General features: G+C 60.4%; 4 protein-coding genes across 4 annotated transcripts; 3 read left to right on the top strand and 1 right to left on the bottom strand.

The window, feature by feature from the left end:
* The first annotated feature begins 21 nt into the window (after nucleotides 1–21).
* Nucleotides 22–2,881, top strand: BJ171DRAFT_495275 (homoserine O-acetyltransferase). Its single transcript, XM_053110103.1, has 6 exons — nucleotides 22–448; nucleotides 610–936; nucleotides 1,217–1,564; nucleotides 1,782–1,852; nucleotides 1,999–2,136; nucleotides 2,325–2,881. Exons 1-6 carry the CDS (start codon nucleotides 286–288, stop codon nucleotides 2,820–2,822), a joined length of 1,545 nt encoding a protein of 514 aa, XP_052969031.1. The 5' UTR covers nucleotides 22–285; the 3' UTR covers nucleotides 2,823–2,881.
* Nucleotides 2,882–3,030: 149 nt separating this feature from the next.
* Nucleotides 3,031–5,555, top strand: BJ171DRAFT_309468 (uncharacterized protein). The gene is made up of 2 exons (XM_053107070.1): nucleotides 3,031–3,872; nucleotides 4,096–5,555. The coding sequence occupies exons 1-2, from the start codon at nucleotides 3,186–3,188 to the stop codon at nucleotides 5,518–5,520; spliced, it is 2,112 nt and encodes a 703-aa protein (XP_052969030.1). The 5' UTR covers nucleotides 3,031–3,185; the 3' UTR covers nucleotides 5,521–5,555.
* Nucleotides 5,556–5,568: 13 nt separating this feature from the next.
* BJ171DRAFT_495270 (CYTH-like domain-containing protein) lies at nucleotides 5,569–7,374 on the bottom strand. Its single transcript, XM_053110102.1, has 6 exons — nucleotides 7,019–7,374; nucleotides 6,702–6,852; nucleotides 6,470–6,546; nucleotides 6,225–6,354; nucleotides 6,038–6,105; nucleotides 5,569–5,788 (listed from the first exon to the last, which is right to left on the bottom strand). Exons 1-6 carry the CDS (start codon nucleotides 7,153–7,155, stop codon nucleotides 5,701–5,703), a joined length of 651 nt encoding a protein of 216 aa, XP_052969029.1. The 5' UTR covers nucleotides 7,156–7,374; the 3' UTR covers nucleotides 5,569–5,700.
* Nucleotides 7,375–9,436: 2,062 nt separating this feature from the next.
* BJ171DRAFT_641802 (velvet factor-domain-containing protein) lies at nucleotides 9,437–12,781 on the top strand (the record flags this gene model as incomplete). The annotated part of the gene is made up of 7 exons (XM_053115784.1): nucleotides 9,437–9,914; nucleotides 10,374–10,414; nucleotides 10,504–10,623; nucleotides 10,756–10,994; nucleotides 11,288–11,698; nucleotides 12,216–12,307; nucleotides 12,627–12,781. 7 exons carry the CDS (start codon nucleotides 9,437–9,439, stop codon nucleotides 12,779–12,781), a joined length of 1,536 nt encoding a protein of 511 aa, XP_052969028.1.
* Nucleotides 12,782–12,868: the final 87 nt, after the last annotated feature.

Raw genomic sequence — 12,868 nt, 5'->3', positions numbered from 1 at the left:
GGTCTTGCTGACTCGCTCTCGATCGCACCCATCGCACCCATCGCACCCATCGCGCCGTCGTCTCAAAAGCCCGGCCGGTCGACGACGAGGGCCCTCCAGTGTCTTGCACAGCGAGCTCTTCCGACACCGACACTTGATCCGCCAGTCGCCCAGGCATCGAAACATCCTCCAGCGACCTTACCCAGCCCCAGATTACCCAGTTTTCGAGGCACCGGCGTTCCTTCAACAGACATCCATCTCTGGCTCCTCTCGCCTCAGCGCCCTCGTCTCCCACGATCTTGCATCATGTCTCTGCGCCAGCTGCTACAGTCCAGCCTCCCAAGAGCCACAGCAGGCCTCCACCGGCCCCTGAAGTCACAGGCTTTCGCTTTGCGCAACGTGGCCTGCTCTCTCTACCACTCGAGTTCGGCCCTCCGAGAAGCCGCCTCGAAGCCGCCATCGGCCGGAGGTGGGTACAGATTCAACTGCGCTGGGCTTGTCGGGCATTTGGATGGCGCTGGGAGACGGCCCACTGGGATGCGCTGAATCTGGTGGGAGAAAGCAGGACTCGACAGCACGGCATTCTTGGCGACGCTGCTGGCCACTTTACCAACCAAACTCGCCTTTCAGCGCCGGCCCCGCTACACACATCCATCCATTCGTACTCGCCGTTCGCCCAATACTCTCGCGAGGCCACCGAGAAGCAGTCGAGCGAGTCAGGCCCAGAGCCCAACTACGACAAGGTTGTCTCCGGCTACGAGGTCTACCACTACAAGCGAGAGTTCAAGCTGGAGCACGGTGGCGTTCTCCCAGAGTTCAAAATTGCATATGAAACCTGGGGGCGGCTGAATCCTCTCCGAGACAACGTCATCCTGCTGCATACCGGCCTGAGCGCCAGCAGCCATGCCAAGAGCCACCCCAAGAACCCTGCACCCGGTTGGTGGGAAAAGTTCATTGGTACGTGTCGATACGGCCCATCGCTTGCGACTCGGCGCTGCTCTGGCATCTGGCCGAGGCCAGAGTTTCTCCCCCTATTTGTTTCTCCTTTCTTTTTTTTCCTCTCCTTTCCTCCCCACCTCTCCGCTGCTGCGGACGAAGGCTGTGGGGCAGCATCGATGCGTGGCCAGGCGGACTGGCAGTTTGCCTGCGTCTCGGGTCCACGCCCGGCACTAATGCTTCCTCTGTCTCCGCCGATGCGTCGCTGCATCTGCCGACATATCCTTCCACCTGACTGCAGGTCCCCAAAGCGCAATCGACACGGACAAGTGGTTCGTGATCTGCACAAACGTTATCGGCGGATGCTACGGCTCGACCGGCCCATCCTCGATCGACCCGGCCTCGGGACAGCGATATGCCACCAACTTTCCACTGGTGACCATCAGCGATATGGTCAGGGCCCAGCTCGAGCTCCTCGACCACCTGGGCATCCAGCGGGTGCACGCCAGTGTGGGTGCGTCCATGGGTGGCATGCAAAGCCTGGCCATCGCTGCCGAGGCGCCTCACCGAATCGGACGAGTGATAACCATCAGCGCCGCCGCTCGCACACATCCATATGCGATTGCCATGCGGCATGTCCAGAGACAAGGTATGGACAGTATTCTGCGCGACCGAGGCTGCTGCGTTTGAGCGAGTCCACATCACCTCCGCCCGTAACAAATGCGAGCGAGCAGAGGTGGTGGCTGATTGGCAGCGGTGTTGTGCGCTTTCGGATACTCGCAGAGCTCGAAACAAGCGCCTCGGTCGCTGGGGCCTCCTCGCCAGCAGTCAAAGTCGAGCTGACAACGGACTTTGTTTTGATCCAGTGTTGATGGCCGACCCCAATTGGAAGCACGGGTTCTACTACGACAGCGTCCCGCCGCATGTTGGCATGAAGGTACGCCGTGCCGCTCAGCTCGGAAAGTACACATGTGCTCGTGGCCAGACCTGTAGCCGATCCCGCCATGAGCGCATGCGATCGATATCGTCGTCGAGCCGCTGCCTTTGGACTAACCCGTGTCGGATGTGCTTCCTCCTGTGTAGCTCGCTCGAGAAATCGGCACGATCACGTATCGGTCTGGCCCCGAATGGGAGCAGCGCTTCGGTCGCAAGCGAGCCAAGCCCGAGGAAATGCCTGTGCTGTGTCCCGACTTTTTGATTGAGTCGTATCTCGACCACCAGGTTGGTCCTCGCTCCTGGATGTGTGCAGCATGTCCACTCAGCCGAGACGACCTGGGGCTCGATGCAGAGAGCGGAGCGTAACACGCCCACTCGGCGATGCAACTCTGGCTCGCCATGGTCTTCAAATTCCACCAGGGCTCATGCCTGGACAGACAGACTTTCTGACATTTCATTCTCCCGGTCGACAGGGCGAAAAGTTTTGCCTCAACTACGACGCCAATTCGCTTCTCTACATATCCAAGGCCATGGACCTGTTCGACATGTCTGGGTACGCTCCAAAGAAGGAGGAGGAGGTCTCGGACCCGACGGAAGAGTCCAAGGAACCCCCCAAGGAGGTTGCCCCGGTCCACATCAGCCATCGCACCAATATCCGGGGTCGATTGAACACCAAGACCCACCGCTTCTCCACCGACGAGCCCGAGCTCGACGTCCTGATCGAGGGCCTCGCTAAGATCCAGGTGCCCACGCTTGTGCTTGGCGTGCAGAGCGACATTCTGTTCCCGGTCACGCAGCAGAAGGAGATTGCCGACTGCCTCCGCGCCGGCGGCAACAATAATGTGACCTACTACGAGCTGGATGCGCTGTACGGCCACGATACCTTCTTGATTGACCTGCCGAACGTCGGCGCCGCGGTGAAGGGCCATCTTGAGAGCAAGTTTGGCAGCGAGTGGGTTTATATCATCTGAGCATGTGCTTTGCACCAGGGCCAAGTGGCTCCCACAATATACGCACACATCCACATCCACATCCTCATCCTACAATATACGCACACATCCTGCCAATGGGTGGCTAGCCACACACACACACACGCCATCCGCCCTGGCTGTGTGTGCGCAGCGCGCAGCCACGGCGAAAGGAAACCGATCAAGTTTGATCTTGCCCCTCGGCCGAATCAGCCCGATCAACGTAGCCGATCTGGTCAACCCGGCTGCACGACGCCGTCTTGACAAACCAGCTGTCCTGACAAACCAGCCGTGCTGCCCACCTAACGGCATCCATCCCCTTGTACAGTCTCGCTCGCTTCGGACGCCTGCTCCCAAAACTCGGCCATGGCCCTCTGGCAATCAGGCGCCTCTGCCGGAATCCACTTTGGATGCATGTCCCGCTTGCTCAACGCCGATATGATGCTTCCGCTGACACACGAGTCTTGTCTTCGGGCCTGTGTACCTCTTCGTCGATGGCTGTCGGCACCGTCTGCGCATAACGTCGCATGGCCCGCAAGTCACACTGCATCCCGTTCACAGCCCTATCACACCATCAGACACTTCACGTCTGCTCAACCGGCCTCGCTGGATCCGGATCTCGGCAGGCAACTCAAATCGTCGTCAGGCACCCCTCTGTTTCAAAGACTGAGCTCCAGCTTCAAGGAGCAGCAGAAGCTCACACCCGATTGCTGCCTCGACATTCTCGCCGCCTGTGCCCAGGCCGGAGACGTCAAGACGGCCCTCACAACGATCGGGCTGATGGAGACCGAGCGATATCCGTTGACCGCCAAAGTCCACGAGCTCCTGCTCGTCACTCTGTCGAAGGAGCCGCATCGGCATCTGGCCCAAACTCGCCAGATCTTGGCCAATCTCGAGACCATGCATCCCGCGCCAGAGTGCTATCTGAATCTCCTGAGGGCCTACCGCGGCACTCGCAATCGTGAGCTCGAAGCGATTGCGTCGGCAATGCTCCAGAAGCTCTGCTCACTGTCAGAGGAGTTGACACCCAGAGACTGCGTTGCACTTGTGGAGGTATGCAGCTTGCAATCGAAGCACACATAGCTCGGCTGGTTGGATTGTGCTTGACGAATGGTCGCTCATTCAGCTCGGCGAGCGGCTGCTTGCTCAAACTGGCGCACTACTTATTGCTCGTGGTTCATCTCATTCGCTGCTTTCCTGGGAAATGGATTGGAATCGTGGTTCGCCTTGGCGCAATTTGGACTGCCTCCGATGGCATCAAAATGTCGTTGACCAGGTCTGCAGCGGTTACGGCCGGCACGATCTTCTCGAGCCAGTCCTCACACACTTTGCCTCAAAAACGCAAGCCGCTGCTGCCGATCGTCTGCAGATGCTGGATACACTCGCACGGGCACGATCGAGTCGGTCGGCGATCGCACCGAGCTTCCTCCGTCTATATCAAGAAGCCATCGAGGCAAAGCCGGATTCGCTCTGCAGCACCTCCGAGCGGATCCAATTGCTGCATTCGGCCCTGCAAGCGTATCTGGAGTTCTCGGTCGTGGACGAGCCTCTTGCGAGCGTCCGCATCCAGGTTGACCTGGTTCTCGCCCAGATCGATCCTGGACTCTCCAACACCATCGAGTACAAGAGGCTGGTCTTCATGACGCAGCTGCATTTGCTCCGCGCCGAGATCCGAGCTGCAAGGGCCACCCCCGATGAGTTTGATGTGCGTCCATGGCTCAAGATCAAGCAGTACCTCCTCTCCCAAACGGACTTTGTTGTCCCGGACGAGTGCTTCGTGCTGATATTGGAGGGCTACCTGCGGTCGCTCTCGATCGAGATCCACAAGCCATCGCGGAGCCCTGCAGCGTTCTCGCAAGACGGATTCTTTGCTCTCTGGACCGAGTGCATTTTGTATGGCTGGCGGGTCACGGATCAATCGATTGCGGCCCTGTTCCGAGTTCTGGCGCAGCCGGCAGTGCTTTCCAAGAGCCCGCAGCGGATACAGATCGTCGAGCGCATCTTCCAGCACATCCCCGAGACGGGTCTCAAGCCCACCGCCTCGATGTACGCACCTCTGTTTCCTGTCTTTACGGCCGACCACGAAGCCACACCAACCAATCCGATCCCACACATGGTGCTGCTCGACATCGAGAAGCAAATGCTCGGAAGCGGGATCGCACACAACTTTGACAGCGCCAGCGCTGCAGTGATGGCGTACTGGAAAGGATTCCAGCCCACCTACGCCATGCGCCGACTCTCGGACATGGAGCTCTCTGGCATCCGCCCCCGCCCCTCCGTGGGATTCTATGTCGAGCTGATTCGGCATGCTGCTCCGTATCGACACCTAGCCCTGTTCGTGCTGCAGGACCTCTATCCGTCCATGCTTCGGCAGCGAATCGCTCCCAACCACAAGCTGTACTCGGAGCTGTTGCGATGCTGCCTGGCATGCGGAAACCAGGCTCAAGGTCACCAGATTATGATCGAGATGCGCGACAAGCAGATTGCACTTTCGGCAGACGATGCGCTCGTACTGCTCGAGCTGATGCTGGCCACGGACGGGGTAGTGCTCTACCACGGCGCGCAAGCCGTCATCCGAAGAATGAAGCAGAGCGGCGTGACGCTTTCGCAGCAGCATTTGGATGTTATCCAGGATGCGCACGGGCGCAAGCGACTGTCGGGCGATGAGGTGCGGTATCTTGTAGAGTTGGCGGGCAAATAAAGTAGCTCGTGTGCGAGCGCAGTAGATGACGACGGTAGACAGATGATGTTTGGATGGAGGAGTAAGTGTATTCGGGAAAGTCACAGACAGACAATGGACATGGAGTGGCAGCCGCAAGTGCAGCAGCAAGTCGATGAGGCAGGACATGGCGCGATCGATAGCTGGAAGCTGCGGGGCGACTCATACAATCTTGCCCAGGACCATGTTGGAGAGCTTGTTGCCTTTGCTGAAGGTATAGGGAATGTCGTTCGTTTCCAGGAACTGGGTCCTGCCGTGAGCGAGAGCACGGCCCGCGGGTATGAACAAGAAAGCCGATGGTGCGGACACGGAGATCAAATCGGAGTGTGGAATATGTTGGATTTGTTAGATTTGTTGTGTGCAATCCGCCGGTATATCGGTGATATGCAGATATCCGAGGCTGCCCGGCCCAACTGAAAGCTGGATGACCGCTCTGTTTCCGCTTCGCACTGGTACTTGCTCGGCAGCACATTGACTGCAAGTCCCTCACTCAACTTACAGCTCGCCCTTTGCTGCTTCGGCGTCGCTGTGCTCCAGTTCGATTTCATATCCCTCGCCAAAGTCGTACTGGAAGGTGCATCCACAGGCGGCGGCGAGCGTCAACGGGAGATCGGCGATTCGACAAGGACCACTTGATCTCGCCAACGCCTCCTCCACAACCACAATCACGGCCGCAAGTTGCATACCTCCGTCCGATCCAGCTCCACAACGAAGCGCAGCCACGAAAAGACCAGCCGGGTGTTGACGAACTTGCCCAGGAGCCGGAATGGCGAGGGATTGGGAAAGCGCTTCGAGAGCTCCATTAGAATGGGATGCCTGTCGAAGAGCAGGGTCGGTGAGTTTGATGGGTGCTCAGGAAGCTTGGCGCGGGGACAGTGAGTCCTCGGGGAAAGATTGCAAACGGGATCCCGAGGGGGCTCGACCGGCTTACTCCTTTGACTTTAGGGCAAAGTTATCGGGGTTGTCGAGGATTTGATTGACAAGCGCATCATCGATGATGTCTTCGAGCTGCGAATCGGTTGTTGCAGACAAAGAAAGTGGCCCGAAGCATGATGGTGAGCATCGCAAGCGACCCCTTCTCGTCACTTGCAGGAGCCCAGTGTATAAACCAGCCTCATCGTCACCACCAAGCCAGCGACAGCGATATGCGATGCCTCGGGTACCTCCTGGACAGTCGAGATGCCATCGACGAGGATCGGCTTGGACTTGAGCGCTATGGTGGATACGACCGATCCCTTGCTGTCGCCACACGCCAGCTCTTCCGGTTTGAGGATCGCAGTCCGCCGCAGACGCAGGGCAAAGTCTGCCCGCTCTCTGGATGGAGTGGAAAGAGCCGTTTGGGCGGGATGGGATCGGATGTGGTCAAGGCCATTGCTGGAGAACGGGGACAGGCAAGTCCGAGAGCATCGGACTGGCCGCTGGGCCGGGAGAGAGGGTCTGTCGGAGGCAGCAGGATGGAAATGTCGGGGGTTGGGCTTACAGCTGCATCGAGGTGGTGTCGAAGTAGTAGTTTTCCTGGAGCTCTTTGGCCAGCAGCTCGGAGGAACGCTCAAAGGCACTGAGTGCTCTGTCGAAGGTCTGGCGATCTGGCAGACGAATCTTGACCTCGATCTCCATGGGCTGCGACTCTTTGGCTGGGCGAGCGTGAGATCGAGGCGATAACAGGCAGGACCGGGGTGCTGGCCGAGCCGAGATGTGTGAACAGGAAGAAGGCGAGGACTGGGCGATGGCCGATCAGGGCGTCGGATGGAACGCGGCTTCAAGCTGGCCAAAGGAGATACGGCGAGAGTCGCTGCTGCATCCCAACGCACCGACAGCACACGCTGAAATGCCGGCCCTGATGGCGACGATCGCACACCACGGAAGTGGTGCAGAAGTGATATGGCGGCCGCTGGCGGCGTGGAATTGCCGTCTCGTGCCTGGTCTGCGGTCTCTCCCAGCAAAAGTTACTCTGGCTGGATCACTCACGGAGCGACCGGGGCGACGCATTTGCCGACTGGGTAACTCATGGAGTACTTTGGGCTGGCGGGCAGAGGCACTTTGTCGGGCTGGGCCAGACCAGATTCAAGGGGGGGGATCCTTCGACAGGCAGGATCTTGCTTGCTCCAATCGACCAAATGGGCCTTTCCATGGCATATGGGGATGGGGCCACTGCAGGCCGCTGGCGGGAACCCTATCGAACGGCCGCAATGCCAGCCAGCGCGGGGACATCCAGGGCAGACGCCAGGGCAGATGCCAGGGCAGATGCCGGGCAACCACAATCAGCCGCGGGTCACATTGGCCCGGTCGACAGCGGGTGGGATCAGCGAGCCGAGGGCACGCTTGAAAATGTACAAAGGTGTCCAAGCGAGTGAAGGTGTGAACGGAGTGAGTGAACGAACTGAACGAACTGAACGAACTGAACGAACGTGTGAATCGGCGCTGCCCGGTACTTGTGTTTGCATTGGCACTGGTGCGGCCTTGCGGTCCTGGATCCACGCCCCCACGTTTTCGACTGCAAGGGAACTCGGGTGTTGCCCCGTTGGTGATCGGCGGACTGATCAGTTGATGGTTGATGGACTGGCCGGTTGGTGATTGATGGACTGCCCAGTGGTTACCCCGGTGGTTACCCCGGTGGTTACCCCGGTGATGACCCGGTGATGACCGCTGGACTGTCCGGCCGATCGATCGCCCATTCTGCGTCTCCCGCCGGGGCGATCTGGGCTGTCCTCCCGCCGGCAGGCTTGGATCCGTATTGTGCACCGCCAAATGCCGCCGCCATTTGCTCCTCGGTCAGACCCGCCGGCGCCGAGCATCGGCAATCTCCCTCAACACCCACCCACCACCCAAACACCGCTGTCGCCCTCGGCGGTGCGCCTCGATCTGCGTGGCTCCACGGGGACTGCCGCTCAAATTTGCCCTGCCTGGGGTCTGGTGCTGCACCGCTGGCAAGGACATTCCGCCTGTACGCCTCCCACCCGCCCGAGGTCTTGTCGCCAAGGCACCGCTGGGCCCGCGGCCCTTGCGAGCCGGATTGGCTGGCGCCGACGCAAGGAGCCAAGAGGCCCCACCCATCCCACGCAGCAGCCAAAGGGAGGGAGATGCACGGATGGGCCTTCGACGGGGGCAATCCCAGCGGCCGTGCGGTGGAGGCGGTGGAGGCAGGCGGGTGCGAGATATGGCCGTGGCGAAATATGGACGGGACCGGGATTGGGAGTGCAGCGGAAGCCGACTGCCTCGCCACGGGACCAATAGCAACTGCCCCGGCCGTCACCAAACGGCGCAAGATGGCACAGGTGGTTCGGAGATGTGGCTCTCTGGGCGAATGGGCAAGTCCCAGACCAAAAGAAAGCACCATAACAGCAGCAGGAGGCGGTCACGGGTGCAGAAGTCGTTAGCAAATCGCACGCCGCTGTTGCCGTTGCCGTTGCCGTTGCTGTTGCCGTTGCTGTTGCCGTTGCCGTTGTCGCCAAACACCAGCAGGCCGAGCAGCACGACGCCACCGCCTCAAAGCAAGGCATCATCAAGACAACGGCAGGACAACGGCAGGACAACGGCAAGGCATCATCAAAACAACAGCTGGGCATCAGCAAGGCGGTATTCGCTCGGCATTTGCCAGCAGACCACGAGCAACGTGCGCCACCGCCTGGCGGTCTGGGCTCTTTCGCTTTCTGTTTGTTTCGACGACGCAGACGACCCAGACCGAGGCACAGTCCCACCATTCCACAAGGCAACAACAGCAGCTGGTGCTCCTGCAGCAGCCGCATTAGCGCTAACAACCACAGTAATTGCATCATCTACAGCACCATCAGCATTAACGACCGCGGCATTAACAACCGCAACACCACCAGAACCACCACCAGCACCACCATCAGCTCCACCACCACCACCAGCACCACCAGCACTACAGCACCACCACATGTTCCTGCACACGCCCGCTTCCCGCGGGGGCGCACAGAGCGGCCGCAAGCACAACGACAACGAATCGCCCGTCGTGCGCAACGGCCGCCACGGCAAGCGGCGACCCGGGTGTCCATCTCCATACAATCACACTGGGCTCTGTGCTGCGGGCCAGCCCGCCCTGTGGCCCGTCCCCATGTCGTCGGCTCCTCACTTTCCCGCTGCCCTTGTTCCGCCCCTCCAGTCCAACCAGGTCGCGCACGTCGCCAATGGGTCCCACCAAGAAAACCGGGCCGTGTCGGCGCTGTCTGCGTTAACCAGAAATCTCACGCTCTTGCGTCCCCGTCTGCTGGTGCGCATCCTCGAGCCTCGTCGTCGTCTTCATCCTTTCTTTTTGTCGATCCTGGGTGCGCATGGCACCATGTCAATGGCGGCTGTAAAGACCGAAGCGCTTCCCGACTCCACGGGCGGCTCCCACGCCGAAAGGTTTCTCGTTCGTTCTTTCCGTCTGCTCGCCTTGCTCCCTTCCCCTCGCCTCTGTGCAATCCTCGCTGCTGTCTCGCCCGAGCCTGCCTCGTCGTCGATCGCACATGAAGCCCAGTGTGTCCGCTCGAGATGTTGCATCGAGACTCGGAGCACTGGCCACGAGTGCTCTCGGCCGAATTGATGGCTCCTGTCATGCCGCCCTCGGGGTCTGCCCATCGGCACTCCTTCCTCTTGGATATCTCGGCGGCATTTCTCTGCACCAACGGGGGCCCACGGCGATCGCGAGCAGCCGCGAAGGGCCGTGGATGCGTCGCCGCCGACAGAGGCATGATGCGGGCCTGGTCCTGTTGCTTGGTTGGAGTTCTGGCCATCGCTGACCCTCTTGGCAAGCCTCGCCGTTCGACATTTTCCACATTTACCCATTTGCTTGGTGCAAATCGTCTGGTTGTTGGCTATGGTACATTGACCAGAGCCGGCCGACTACTATACCATCCACTTGTCTACCCACTCGGTATGCCTTGTTCGATCCATCCCTCATCCCCCCCTCCCTCTCTTTCTTCCATCGTTGGCCGCGTTAGATTCCAACTCACTGTTGTTCAGCAACCGTCAACGATCCGATGCTGCGGGTTCGGCACCCGAACAAAGAAACGATCGATCGACCCGCCTCCTGTCGTTCAGCTGTCGCTCCTCCAACCCGATGGAGCCGTCGTTACCAAGTACGTGAGCGCATTCTGTCTCTTGCCGCCCTCGTTCGATTGGGTTCGGTTAAGTTGGGTTCGGTTGGGTTTGGTTGGTGGGCCGCAGACATTGTCGGGGGAGCGGACACTGTCCGCTGTGTGAATCCGTCGGCAGTCCTCAGGCCGGGAAGCGATCGTTCCCTTGTCCGTCGAGCTCCGGCGGCGACTGCTGCTGAGAGCACCAGAGAGCAGTACGCCCCTCTGCTCCGCCGGCACGGCCATAGTCACTCCAAAGCGCACCGATGAGCCCGACAAGGCCAGCCGGCCCAGCTGGCCCCGGGATCGGCTCACATTCGGCTGGACCCGACGAGAGGGAAAGGAAGCGCCGACGATCTGGCAAATGGATGGACGGATGTATATCGGATCGATGCATGGATAGATGATAGATGATGGATGATAGATGATAGATGATGGATGATAGATGATGGATGGATGTCTCGATGCACAGCAGACAGACAAACAGGCAGACAGATGCATGGATGGGTGGATATTCGGACTGATGCTCGAGTGTCGGGCTGTGCCTGGCTCGTCGTCCGTGCGAATCCTCGTCGTTGCTCAGCGCTTCTCAGCGCCCGGCGTTCGCCATGCTTACAGTGCCCGCTCTTGTTCGTCTCTCCCCACCAACCGCCCGCTGGGCCCGGTAACAGTAGCAGGGAGCTGGCTCGCTGGGCCTCCAACTTCACGGTGATCGTCGAACTGTGGTCCACGGACGAGCAGTCGTCTCTAACTCATGTCCTCCGAGGGACAACCACCCACTCCGGGTCAGCAGCCGGCCCTCGGCCCTCGCCAACACACTCCTTCGTCTCGGCCCCATCGTATCCGCCGTATCCTGGGCCGAGCGGACTGCCGAGCGGACTGCCGGGCCATGCGCCCAAGCAGTCGTCGCCGCCGACCGATCAGCCCGAGGTCATTCCCACCATCTTTGGGGGCCTGGTCGCCCACTCAGAGTTCCTGATATCGCCCGAGGGCGAGCATGTCGTGCTGTTTATCTTTCCCTCGATAGCCGTCCGGGTCCAGGGCACATATCGGTTGCGGTTTCAGCTTTTCAATCTCGCCGAGTAGGTGTTTATGCTGCCGTGTCGGTGCGAAGGATGCATGGCCGGATTGTCGCCCTCTCCGGCACTTCATGGTCCAGCACTCCATGGCCCCGTCGTCTGCACCTTCGTCTGCACCGTCGTCTGCACCGTCGTTCCGTCGCTCGTTTGTCTGCTGCTGCATCGATCCCTCGCCATGGCGCGAGTGCGTTCGCACGCACCCTTGGGTCATGGCCACTCGGTGCTGGTCTGCAGCGGCCACGCACTCTGTGGTGCGGTCTGTGATGCTGCGTGCGCTTTTGTCACTTCCCGATACCGTATCTGCTGCTGTGGGCTGGCCGTTCCCGGTTGGCTCTTGTGCCATTCCTGGATTGCGCTCCGTTCGTTCGTCTCATGGCCCCCCGCCGCTGTCGTCACGGCGCGAACGTGCTTCCTGTGCTCGTCCTCGCCGTTCGTGCCTTGTGGGCCGCTGTCCCTTCCCTTCCCTTCCCCGGCCAGACCCGCTTCGCTGTTGCTGACGACTGCCTTCCCCGTGCTGCAGTGCTGTCCGTGGCCTGAGGTCTGAAGCCCTGGCAAGCGTTTTCTCGGATACATTCATCTCCTATTCGTGGAAAAAGTACCCCGGCATCTCAGGTGGGTCGGCCGTGTCCGCTGCGGCCAGGCGGGTGGGCTCTCCCGACCCGGGCCCGTTACGGCCCGTTGTCCCTGGTCGCTGCCGTTGTCCCGTCGGATTGCCCTCTTTGAACCCGCCTTTCTTGCTCCCTCTGGGCGGTGTGCGGCCAATGGCCGCCTCGCCTTTGGCAGCCCCTCGGACATCTCCACACCTGTTGCCCCTGCTCTCCGTCCTTCTGCCCACCCTGGCGCCGCCGCCGCTGCTTGTTCTCACGCCATTTCTCGTGACCGGCCGGTCTGTCCTTCTCTGCCGTTCCCCACTCCTCACCACGACGCACAGGGCCCACGCCATTCACCGCACACTTGTCGCGCCAGGGCGCTCTGATCTCGACACGAACACCAACCTCGTCGACGGCCCATGTCGCAGCCTCGTCTGCTGATGCTGCCCCGGGGCCCGACCATGACAGCGACGAAGACGAGGAGGAGGACACCTGAGCGGCAGGCCCGGCGCATCTGGTATGTCTTCGGGGGGGGGTGCGTGCGTGGTTCCCGTCGCAACATGTGCAATCTCCTTTGGAACAT

The sequence above is a fragment of the Polychytrium aggregatum genome (assembly GCF_025602895.1).
Source record: "Polychytrium aggregatum strain JEL109 chromosome Unknown BJ171scaffold_9, whole genome shotgun sequence".
Classification (NCBI taxonomy): domain Eukaryota; kingdom Fungi; phylum Chytridiomycota; class Chytridiomycetes; order Polychytriales; genus Polychytrium; species Polychytrium aggregatum.
The sequence above is the reverse complement of the archived record's forward strand: the minus strand, read 5'-3'. Positions and strand labels throughout refer to the sequence as shown.